We start from the raw sequence: 11,986 nt of genomic DNA, 5'->3' as shown, positions 1-11,986 counted from the left end.
TAGCTACACGGAATGTATCTTTGACGAACCAAACATCAGCGAAGCAAAATACTAAAGCAGACAACCGGATTATTTATTGAACGCTGTAGCGGGTTTCTACATTGTTTCGCGGTCATAATGTCTGATGAGGAAGAGGACTATATGTCTGATGCATTTCTTACTAAAATGTAAGCGTTTTGTGTGTCCTTTGTGTAATATTAAAACCTGAGGTTGTCGAGATTGTTACGTTACATTACATGATGTAGTTTATTATCCTGAGGTGTCAGTTTTATCAAATTAAAGCTAATTCGGGGATTTTCAAAGGAGTGTCAGTTGTGGAAATTTGGAAGTGTGTGTTTTTAAAGTCGTGCTCCCATAATAGCTATAACGTTTTCTTATCCCATTACCTTTCTCTTTGTCCCTCTGTCTGCCAGACAAGATGTGAAGCCAGGTGTCAGCATGGTGAGGCGGTTAAAAGAAGCAATAAAGAAGGAGACGCAGCAACAGGAGACGAACATCAAGAACCGTCAGAAGACTTACAAGGAGCAGGAGACGGAAAGTAGAGAGGCAGCGATAGAAAACCCCATTTGCAATAACAACAAGGGATTTGCACTTCTGCAAAAAATGGGTTACAAAGCTGGTCAAGGCCTCGGGAAGGCGGGTACGTTTCTTTTTTTATTATTATCTTATTTTTATTCTGTTTTGCATTTGTTGCGTGTATTCATGTTAATCTCTGTTACCTCTTCAGGAGCAGGGAGGGTGGATCCAATTCCTCTAAATATCAAAACTGGTAAGCAATTCATTTTGAATTGTGTGGTCATTTATTTGGCATAATTTTGGTATTTGGTAACATGTGCAATCCAACTGGTGGCTTACAGTGTTTATGTACTTTCCTTTGTATGCTAAATCAGACAGAGGTGGCATTGGAATGGAAGCGTTGAAGAAAAGAAAAGCTGAGGAGGAACTTCAACATTATCGTCAGAAAGTACGGGCCAAACAACAGAACGAGACCAAGTCTCTGGAAGATTTTAGGTGAAGTTTACAGCTGTCCATAACATACATTATGCTTTTAAACATTGCTCCCCTCCTATAATACAAACGTGGCATAGTCTGTGAGTGTAATGTCATTCTTTTTAATTCCAGGTCTCGAGTAAGGACGGAGAGAGAGGAGCGAAAGATTGAAGGAGATCTCAGAAGGAGTCAGCGAGCCTGTGAGCAGCTTGACAGTCAGAAGGTATGGCCATAAAAACGGCTCATCATCACAGTTCAGCCTCTCTGTACTGAGAATACATACAAATGTGCCAGAAAAAATTAACATGCCAAAATTCTATATTTTGACAATTCACACTACCTCAGTACAGAATCAGCACTAGAGGTTTTCTGTGTGTGAATCCTTTGGCTGAATTGTCTTTTCAGGGCATCACTGTCCCCAGGGAAGACTGGTACTGGCCTAAAGAAGAGACCGATGATGAGGAAGATGATCTTAAGGAGGAGGAGGAGGAAGAGGAGGAGGAGGAGAAGGAGGAGGAAGAGAAAAAGGAGGAGGAAGAGGAGATCGTGGAATTAACCGTTAGTGTTTCGTTTACCTTGATCATACAGTGATTTAATGTGGAATGCTAATTTATGATCCCAAATCAACTTTTTTGTTGAATAAATGTATGGAAATATGTCGTAGTTTTGGTGTGACGCACGATTATGAGTGTGAAGTATAAGACATGCTGCCAGTGTATCGTTATACTGACATGTGGTGCTAATAATTCATCTCGTTGGATTCTGTGGTGATGAATCCAGAGTAAAATGAATGTATTTGATATGTCTCTCTCTGTTACAGTCCTTTGACAAACTGCAAATTTTGACATCCTATCTGAGAGGAATCCATTTTTACTGCATATGGTGTGGAACCACCTATAACGGTAAGAGTGAGGACAACATGCCTGTTGGTTTTATTGTTGGTTTTATTGACTTTGCTGATACATTTTATTTTATTTCATTGACAGATGAAGATGACTTGTGCTCCAACTGTCCTGGGGATACAGCAGCAGACCACGAGTGAACGGGATGAAAATGAACATGCTCAGCTGTTCAAAGTGAAAAAGCAGTTTTATTCAGTGGGCTGATCACACTTGGCTTTGATAAGCAGTGTTGGAAATGAGGTGATCATAAGTGGAGGAATATTTGTTTATCGTCCCAATTTGAATCATTTGTCCATCTCTGGAAAGTCATCACTGTTTATACTGTTTGTAGTTGGCGGCCCTGACTTTTTCTTTACATTTAGGTATGCTGTGGGAAATTTAGGATATCTTTCATGTATATATTTTTCAAAAGATGCACTAAGATTTTTTTAGACATGTTTGAAGAGCGATTGCATACCTGTGTTTTCATTAAACATTTAAATAATTATACTTTGTTCTCTTATCTATTGTTTGTTAAGCTAAATAAATCACTTTGGGTTCAATTTACTTAATGAAATATAAGATGTTATACTTTCTAAAGCTGTAATCTGATATGATAACTGCCATTTTCCCTTTACGTGTATGTGATCCTCAGTTGTGAGTTTATATGGGGCTTAAAACTATTGTTATTATTTCAATATCCTCTGGTGTTACCGCAGTATTTCAATTCCTTTAAATTTTCTCACCACAATATATAAGCATACCAGCAAATGCACTATGGTTGCCTTTTTTGCTTGTTTGAAAGGTTCCATTGAAGACATTTAGATAACTGTTTCCTAAAATTACGAGTTTCTCTCATTTGTGTCTCTGAAGCGGTGAAACATGGAAAAAACAGTTTCATATAATACTCTGAAGATAAATGGATATGAACTATTGCTGGACAAAAAGCCTCTATAACGATTAAAAAAAACACACAAAAAAAACTAACAACTACAGTTCCCATGAGGCTTAGAGGTTGGCGCGGTACTGAAGCTTCTTGGGAACTGTAGTTGCTGAATGTTAACCAAAAAAAAGCTTTATTTTCAAGGTGAAGAACAGGTAGGCATGCATAAAAACCAAGCAGACGTTAGTTAAACGTTAGTAAGGGTATATAAATACCCGTCAAATTATTAATAACCGAGTACTTAACATCAACACCTATCTAACTTAACGGCTACTTGCCCAAAGATACTCGGCACATTCACTATACTAACGCTAACACTTTCTCCATATACTTATCGCAGTGTTACAACTGATCCACATCCTTCACTGCTGAGTTCATGTCATCTGAACCATATTTGATATTTCAGACCACGTGAGGGTGCCATGTTGTGTGACGTGTACGGAGAAAACGAAACTTACTGAGGGTGAGGCGGCATTAAAACAGCCCGCTGGTACGTGGAAGTAGAGCTGAGATGAAAACAAAGAAGAGCCATCGTTAGTTAGTATTGTGAGGTTTATTCTTTGCTGTGTTGAGAGGGGACGTTGTGACGGTTGAGTTATGTATAATGGCCGTAGCTAAACTCAACGAGTACACACAGAGAGAGCGCTTAGACCTGAGGTATGAGGACGTTCGGGCTGTTGGCCTGGATCACATTAAAACGTGAGTTGAACACATTCTCTGGTGCGATTTACGACACGAAAATAATTGAATATAGTAGGATTTGAGGAGATGTGGGACTTAAATAGAACATGTTCTTATTCAATGGGAGGATAGGCTAGTATTTACCTTGTTTTTTGTTTTTAGAAAAAAAGGAAATGAGTGTATTCTATGTGTTGCTTTAGGCCAATCAGTGTCCTCAGGTATGTTACTACATTTGAACCACGTGCCATTGATGCAAAATTAAGTTAACAGTGCATACCTCCAAATTTGAGTTCGGATAGCCCAATTATTCTCCCTACCCTCTTGGACCCACTCGCATGAGGCACTGGCACCACCACAGTGGCAGAAGTATGCCCACATGAATGGTATGAGTGTTACAACACTTCAAAAAAAGACAACAAAATAGATCCACATAGATGCAGGGGTGTTGAACCTCAATATTCTTTAAAGGTGCAATGTGTGAGATCTGGTCACATGTTACAAACATATAGGGGTATCATTTCACCTCTACTATATAGTCTATATAATCAGATACAAAATAAAAAGATATATTTTGCGCTGGCTGAATGTGCATTTCTACAGTTAGTTTTAATCTTTTCAATGTTTTAAACATTCTGGCCAAATCTTTCACGTCTCACCTTTAATAAGTATTGACTGAACCGTGTCTGAGGCATTGAGTTAGATATTGAAAAATAGCGCTTGTTGTTTTGGAATAGATACCCAACTCAGGTATCACATTGACACCAGTAGTGAAATATTTAAACATTTTAACCAGTTTTAGTGTTATATATAATGCTCACCATATTCTTGTATCATCTTGCCTGTTTAACAAAGTGTTATAATGTATTCTCAGATTTACCGTGAGAGCAGTGGTGGATGGTAAGGCGTATCCTGAAGGTGAGGGGAAGAACAAGAAGGAAGCCAAACTGAATGCAGCTGCAAACGTCCTGAGTGTCCTGTTGGAGGAAACAATAGACTCTGTAAGATTATTATACCTCTTTATTGACTCACTGCATGTGTGAATTTTAGTATTCCAAAGTATGGATGATGACACTCGTCTCCTCGATGTATATTTGTTTTTATCTTGACAGACAGGAAATGCAACAGAAGCTTCAACTGCACCAACTCATCAGACAGCTTTCACTCAAGCCAACTATACATGTTGGCTCAATGAACATGGTCACAGGAGCAGGGTGACTATACGGGCTGTGGAGTCAACCAGACTGGGACTAAATAGTGCTACTCTGTAAGCCTCTTAAATACATCATCATTTGTAGCTATTTTGTCCTGATTTTAAAATAAATGCATTAAATAAAATGTTTATGATATTAGATGCTGTAGCTTCGTGGTTGGTGATAAGGAGTATCCAGCTGCCACTGGGAAAACAAGGAAGGAAGCTAAGGAGGAAGCAGCCAAGCTTGTGTATCTCGAGATATGTGGCAGTAAAACTACAGAGGTAAGTAATGATACACACTAGTTTCTAGACTTAATGGAAGTGCAGAGGGAAGAAAATGATTCAACCTGATTGTCGTTAACTGTAATGTTGTCATGAAAGTTCGAGTAGATTTTTCATACGTTGCACAAGTCACACTCCTGTCAGTGAAACAATATCAAATCCTACTTTTCTTTGTTTTTTTAAAGACTGGAGAGGAGAAGAGCAGTGACACATCAAGCCAACAAAAAGAAGAATTGAATCAAAATGCGTCGGACATCTGGTGAGCACAAACAATGGAGCGGCATTGCTTCCGTTTGGGTTATGAAAAGTTTTAGTGTCTGACTTATCTTGGTGTTACAGCGATAAGATGAAGAGCTTGAGTGTGATCACCAAAGACAAAGGTTTTACGGAGACAAATTTCATAGCCGTCGTCGACCACTACTGTCGCAAAACAAAGCGCTCCCATGACTACATCTTAGAGCGAAGATGCGGTCCAGATCATAGCCCTCAGTGAGTATGAAGAGACACCGCAGACACTGTAGGATAACTCTTGATAGATGTGAGAGAGGATCTAAATATTTCCTCCCCACCAACACAGGTTCTTCTACAAACTAACGATCGACAACAAGGACTACCCTTCAGGTGAGGGCAAGAACGTCAAGGAAGCCAAACAAAATGCAGCTCGGCTGGCCTGGTCTGCTCTTAAAGAGCAGCCAGACTGGGACACCAAGGTATTTCATATTTTTCTGTTGTTTTAAAATTATAATTTTTGGTTTTCGATATGTCACCTAGTAGACTGTGGAACAGGCTCATTGCAGATGTTTCCTGATGCTTTTTTACGTAGCCATCTGTTATTCTGCTCCCCTAAACCATAGCCGCTGCAGCTTACTTTCCTTACTATAAAACATGCATGCCCAGTCTTATTATGTCAAGTATAAGTTGTCAGTATTATTGTTGAAATCTGGAAAAACACACTTCAAGCTTCACAGCAAGTTTCAAATCCTCAACCATAATATTTAAACCATGTATTCAGAAGTTAGAACAAGATGAACTTGTCATTTTGCATAAGCCTTTAACCATGGCTGTGCATGCAAACAAATGTACTATGCAGTGATCGATCATAACGACATTTAAGATGCGTTCGCTGTGTTTTTTATTCCAAATGTGTGGAGTAGATAAGTGAGGTAAAGGGACACGGTATGTAGCTGTGTTGTCGCGTCCCCAGTGATTCCCAAAGTACCTTAAAGATGAGCCAAGGGTGCTGCAAGATGTATTTAAATTATTTTATTGTACAGTTTCCACCACATAAACAATTAGGTATTTACATTAACTACTTTTTTATATTACGTTTTCAAAGCTGATACATGTCACTCCTCCACAGAGGCTGTGTAGACTGAACCTGAGCTGGCATCAAAAAAATATTAATAATAGCAGATTACCAGGCGAGGTTCTTCTGAACATCTGAGGTTTAACAACATAAAACATGACAATGGTTCCCCTCTAATTAAGATACCACATTAGTGATATTCCAATGATTATTACAGTAATGCTACACCACAATGTCAGAGAGCATCAATCACTGCTAAACATGGTCATATGTGACTGTAATGAAGACTTCCTTTGTGCTTTCAGGTGTCTCTTTGGTCAGCTGTGTCCGATGATGGTCTGTCCACGCCACCAATCACACCGTAAGGCACTGACTGAGCAGTAAGGCAGACGGTGAAGTTTGATGTTGAGTGTGTTTTACTAAAGCGTCTCATTTTAATCTCCAAGGGAGTCTCACGGTGCAAAATCTAAAAGGGTGCCAATGGCTGCGAGTGACTCGGCTGTTTTCACCAATTCATCAAATCCTCCTGAGGATCAGGTCTGTTATTTCCTGTGTAATCCTCTAAATATTGTCATGGTTCAACAGTTTGTAATGCTCAGTCTATTGCAGAAGATTAGTTACTTTAATTTAACATTTTAGGTTAAGTCAGCTCTTCTTAATAAGTGACCTGTTACTCCAACGACAGAAAGTGACTTAATACATTACCAGGATGCTTTTTAGGGTCACGCATGTATTTGGTGAGAGCAAACAAGTAATTATAGTATAGTACGAAACAGAGTGTGACAGTACTTGCAGCCCAGTTAGTTTAGTTCCCAGCACAACATTGCTTATTGTAAAGGAAGATTTAATTCGGACCTCATATAATAGATTTTCAATGCAGGCATGCTTAAATATAATTGGCTATATTTTTCTGGTTTCCATTACAAAGATTAAAAGTCCTGATGTGAAGCCCAAAATAAGGTAAGGCATCTTTTGAGACCTGCATTAAAGCTACAGTACATAATATTTCACTGGAGGTTATTGCTGACTGCAATATTATTATTATTGTCTAGAATCGCAGCAAATTTCCAAAATGCCCCCAGAAACAGCAAAGAGGTAAAGTATGAAGATATTAATCCTGTTAGTTAATCTTGTTGGTTGTTGTTTAACATTTTGATCTCTATATCATGACTTTATTTTATTCATTCAGGATATAATGCCCAATTTCAAAGGCAAGAATCCAGGAAGTAGTCCAAGTAAGAAGACAACAACCCAGATCTCAAGGTATGGAAAATGAAAACATTGAAGTACAATACTGGCATTATTTTTTAGCTCTACTGTGGCCTTTTATTTGTGATTTAAAATATTTTTGCCTCAACAATGCCTGTGTTAATCTTAACAGGTTTACATCTGAATTTGACTCCATAGTGTGTCTCGGCAAAGGAACCTTTGGTCGTGTTTTCAAGGCAAATCAAAAACTGCTGAAGAAGAATTATGCTATAAAGATTGTCCGTTGCAAAGAGTAAGTCAAGTATGAAAGATGTTGACTTTTGTTTACTTTTTTTTTTAATGTGCAAAAAGTTAACATTTTCATTAACTGAGTCTTGTGCTCCTTAGGATCAAAAAAGCTCTACGAGAGGTGTTGGCATTATCAGACCTCCATCACTGCAATATTGTTCGATACTACACATGTTGGTTGGAGGATTCAGGATACCAATGGGACAGTGCAGATGACAGTTCCAGCAGTTCACAGTAAGTCCCATCCACTTATTAAAATCCTTGCTGCACTCTACTTATTTTTACTAAACATGAAAGACTTTCATGCCTCAGGTTTTCTGTTCCTACTTTTCTAGGTCGTCTGTTAAGTACCTGCATATTCAGATGGAGTTGTGTAACACCAACACTCTTAGAGTGTGGATAGACGAGAAGAATACTCAGAATGTGAAGAAATCTCTGCGGGACTCCAAGAGAAGAGAACAAAGTCTCATTATTGCTCAGCAAATAGTGAGTGCAGTGGATTACATTCACTCCAAGATGCTCATCCACAGAGACCTGAAGGTGAGGCGAAGTGGATAAAAATCATCATTCACAACATCACATCAGTCGTGAAGCTACATGCTTTGTTCATTTCTCTCCCCACGGTCAGCCTGCCAACATCTTGTTTGGCCAAGATGGGGAAGTGAAGATCGGAGACTTTGGTCTGGTCACTGAGGAAAACAATGACGACGCTGAGAACCTCCTGGAGAGAACGGTGTTCAAAGGAACCCCATGTTACATGGCTCCAGAGCAAGTGAGACGGTCTACACTGACAGTAACTTTGGATTCTTCTGTTTTATTAAACATTGGTTGTTAAAGACCTGTAGAGCTTCAGGGCCTTTTGTTAATATTGTGCTCTTGTTTTATGACAGAGGAGCAGGAACACTTATGATCGAAAAGTGGACATATTTGCTCTGGGGTTGATATATTTTGAACTCCTTTGGAACCTCTTTACCGGCCCGGAAAGGAAACTGGTGAGTTGTTCAAAATAGTCCAAAATCAATTCCAGTCCATATTAACTGTGAACTAATAAATGCTTTTTGCTTTTAGTTTGTTTCAAAGATGGGTACCAGACACACATAACAGATGTCAACTGATCGATCCTCAAATTTAAATCTTTTTACACAGCAGATATTTCTGACTTGTCAAAGCAGAAATGCCATCTGGGGAAAACAAAGCAGACAGCTTATCAATTTGTATCACACCTATTAAATGTTCTTCCTTTCTTTTCTCACCAGATTTTGGATGACGCCAGAATCCAGAAATTTCCTGAAAAATTTCCACACAATTTTCCCCTGGAGGTACACCAGCATTCTTTCTTTCACTCGATACATGAAACTGTGTTTTCTACAGGGTGGCAGACGTTTGTGATGCTCTCCAACAGGACAGTAGTGAGGCTGAGGTATGAGGGTCTGCACTGTTACAACAGTTCATCTGTGAAGCTTCAAGGGATAAGAAGCCAAAACAGGACAAAATGTTAAAAGTCAAGCAGGAAAGACGACTGGTTGGGAAAAAGATTTACTTTGTTAGGTTACCTAGGTAAAGTCAATTAGAGGGAAATACAGTTGAGCCTCAAAGACACTGGCAGCATTCATTGATATCACAGAGATCGCTGTTCTTTTTGTTGCAGATCAAAATCGTTAAGTCGATGCTGTCTGAAAAGCCAGAAGACCGACCCGAAGCAAGTAAACTAAAGATGGACTTGGAAGAGTGCTCTCAAACACTTACAATGCTTAAAGATATGCGGCGCGACAGTAGGACTGTCTGATTATTACAAGGAAATACTTAAACAGCAGGCAAAAGCATCAGTCATCACATGCATGACTGTTAAGTCAGCATTATGTTCCATAATACCTTTATTTGCAAGGTTTTTATTGCTAAGGGGAGAGTACCTTTAACCGTTTTCATGATCTGATGTGACAAAATGCATCATAGTTATAGGACTGATGGGCACATAACCTCGTGCAGTTTATAATCGGAGGATTGGGTTGTTCTGTGTCAAATCAGATAAGTGGGTTTGTATACATTTTAGATTTTGTTCATGTAAGTGCTATTTGAGACCAAAATATTTTCACTGAATATTGAGAATTGCATATCTTTTTTATAGCCATTTTTAGGGTTCAATGTCTTCAGATATTTAACTCCTAAAGCCGTGAAATTTGGTAGTGGCACAAACAAAACCAAATCCACTCACAAGCAGATCTCATATTATTTTATTACTGGCCCTTAAAAATGGAAAAAGTGCAAAATGGGTAGTTTTGGGACCCCAGGCAGTTCCTTAAAGTACATATAAATGGACATTTCCATACTTCCGACTAGTAATACAGTATTTTATTGATGTTTTGCTAAATTTCAAAGGCTCTAACATCATCAAATTCGAGATATGGCAAGAACGGCGATGTGGACTCATTCCTAGGACCATGAAAATGTATGTGCAAAGGGCGTCTATATGTGGCCATTTTGTAAAGTTACAAGTTCCCTCCATGCTGTCTTCATTACCAGCCGCAACAGTAAAGCTGGTATTGTTTTCAGCTTGTGAGTCTGTGTGTGAGTCATCAGGACAAAATATTGTCCAGTAGACGCCTACTGTAGCAGGAACTATCACAAAAGAGGTTTTGAGTACTTTACTGGTGTTTACATTTCTGTCTGTGGACAGATTTTGCGACCAGGATGGGGTGGCAACTGTGCAATATGCAGTCACGAAACTTTACAGGTGTGTCATTGAAATCAAAATGAAGGCCGAGTTCGAAGATGGGTGTGGTCCGAGCAAGGGCGCAGGTTGTCAGGGCTGCTGTGATCCCATCGTAGAGGCTTATTATGCACAGTTGACTACCCATGAACAGCACTAACAATAAGAAGGAAACTGGGACCTCTCTGGTACATCTGAATATCACTGTAGCGTCAGGTGTGATTGATTAAGGCTGTTGTTCTCCAGGAACAGGGTTGGAGACATGTAATTAAAATGATGTCGTTGGATATAGAAGTAAGAGGCCATGTGTTTAATGAGACATTAACAGTTTAACTTGTAACTTTACACACAAAATGGCCACACTTTCACAAGAAATTCATGGTCTTAGGAATGAGTCCACATTGCAATTTTGGCATCTCAGACAGGCAACAAGTTGCAACCTTGGGTTGTCATACTTGCCATATATTAGATTCTGTTCATGTTAGAGCCCCTAAAATTTGGGGTAACATCAATTGAAGACTGTATTTCTAACAAGAAGTATGGAAACGTCCATATGTATATACTTATGGGGACTACCTGGGGCACTTTTTCCATTTTCAAGGGCCAGTGTTGAAAAATACGACATCTGCATATGCCTTTCAAACGCTTGGATCTGGTGTACATGGTTTTGTCTGTGCACCTACTAAAGTTCATTGCTCTAGGAGTTGTATGTCTGAAGATATTGAACTCAAAATATGGTTCCCTGCCGAAGATGTTTTTATGGGGAAAACATGACAACATTCCCATGGTCAAAAAATATTTTACCAAACCTAATTATTTTTGGTGTCAAATAGCATATATACATGTATATATATATATATATATTAATATATGCGGGTGTGTGTATATATATATATATATATATATATATGTATGTATATATATGTGTATATATGTGTGTGTATATATATGTATATATACATATATGTGTATATGTGTGTGTGTGTGTGTGTATATATATATATGTATATTTGAACAAAATGTAACATTATTCACTTTGAATAAATAATCATGTAATTATTTGGGTAATTACTTTGACAACTGATAATGAAATAATGCATTCTATGCTGTAAATGTATAAATGTGTCTTAAGTGATGTCACATTACACCCTTTGCTTTGTAATAAATAGGGAAATAAAACATTGACAACCAGGGTGTTATTGTCATTCATGCTCTGTAGAGTGTGTTGTATTTTGCACAATTTGTGAATTTTAGTGGGTGTTGAAGGATGTGTGTTCCTCTATGATCTGCTTTGTTTTTACATTTAGGTGAGTCTGTATCAGGTCTGAATTAGGGGATGTGCCCCAGCTCCAGAAATCACCTTGTACCAAATGCTTGTACTTAATGATTCTGTCATTGATTCCCAAAACTGTAAGTGAAAGACAACTGTGTTCAGATATGAAGACACAGCATTTCAGACATTAATGAATTACACTTAATACGTGAGTTTTCTGTCAAGATCAAGCTG

At 38.5% G+C, this 11,986-nt stretch overlaps 2 protein-coding genes across 2 annotated transcripts; both read left to right on the top strand.

The window, feature by feature from the left end:
* The first annotated feature begins 33 nt into the window (after nt 1–33).
* gpatch11 (G patch domain containing 11) lies at nt 34–2,381 on the top strand. Its single transcript, XM_076076662.1, has 8 exons — nt 34–167; nt 414–640; nt 728–769; nt 891–1,011; nt 1,123–1,213; nt 1,396–1,548; nt 1,811–1,892; nt 1,977–2,381. Exons 1-8 carry the CDS (start codon nt 118–120, stop codon nt 2,030–2,032), a joined length of 822 nt encoding a protein of 273 aa, XP_075932777.1. The 5' UTR covers nt 34–117; the 3' UTR covers nt 2,033–2,381.
* An 877-nt stretch (nt 2,382–3,258) lies between these two features.
* LOC142932662 (interferon-induced, double-stranded RNA-activated protein kinase-like) lies at nt 3,259–11,670 on the top strand. Its single transcript, XM_076076654.1, has 19 exons — nt 3,259–3,513; nt 4,367–4,493; nt 4,605–4,759; nt 4,846–4,969; nt 5,155–5,228; nt 5,309–5,458; nt 5,547–5,679; nt 6,581–6,636; nt 6,722–6,812; nt 7,204–7,235; nt 7,328–7,370; nt 7,465–7,538; nt 7,657–7,776; nt 7,872–8,006; nt 8,108–8,312; nt 8,401–8,544; nt 8,663–8,764; nt 9,029–9,091; nt 9,421–11,670. Exons 1-19 carry the CDS (start codon nt 3,419–3,421, stop codon nt 9,556–9,558), a joined length of 2,061 nt encoding a protein of 686 aa, XP_075932769.1. The 5' UTR covers nt 3,259–3,418; the 3' UTR covers nt 9,559–11,670.
* The last annotated feature ends 316 nt before the right edge of the window (nt 11,671–11,986 follow it).

Source organism: Anarhichas minor, unplaced genomic scaffold (assembly GCF_050575085.1).
Source record: "Anarhichas minor isolate MPS153535 unplaced genomic scaffold, ASM5057508v1 ptg000058l, whole genome shotgun sequence".
In the NCBI taxonomy this organism is placed as follows: Eukaryota; Metazoa; Chordata; class Actinopteri; order Perciformes; family Anarhichadidae; genus Anarhichas; species Anarhichas minor.
This window is presented reverse-complemented; position numbering and strand designations above follow the sequence as displayed.

Excerpts from the sequence above, each read along its gene's own strand:
- gpatch11 (XM_076076662.1), top strand. The coding sequence starts at position 118 with ATGTCTGATGAGGAAGAGGACTATATGTCTGATGCATTTCTTACTAAA. Across the intron at positions 641-727 it reads TCAAGGCCTCGGGAAGGCGG|GAGCAGGGAGGGTGGATCCA; the intron begins GTACGTTTCTTT and ends TTACCTCTTCAG. Across the intron at positions 1,214-1,395 it reads AGCAGCTTGACAGTCAGAAG|GGCATCACTGTCCCCAGGGA; the intron begins GTATGGCCATAA and ends TTGTCTTTTCAG.
- LOC142932662 (XM_076076654.1), top strand. The coding sequence starts at position 3,419 with ATGGCCGTAGCTAAACTCAACGAGTACACACAGAGAGAGCGCTTAGAC. Across the intron at positions 4,760-4,845 it reads GGACTAAATAGTGCTACTCT|ATGCTGTAGCTTCGTGGTTG; the intron begins GTAAGCCTCTTA and ends TTATGATATTAG. Across the intron at positions 6,813-7,203 it reads CAAATCCTCCTGAGGATCAG|ATTAAAAGTCCTGATGTGAA; the intron begins GTCTGTTATTTC and ends TCCATTACAAAG.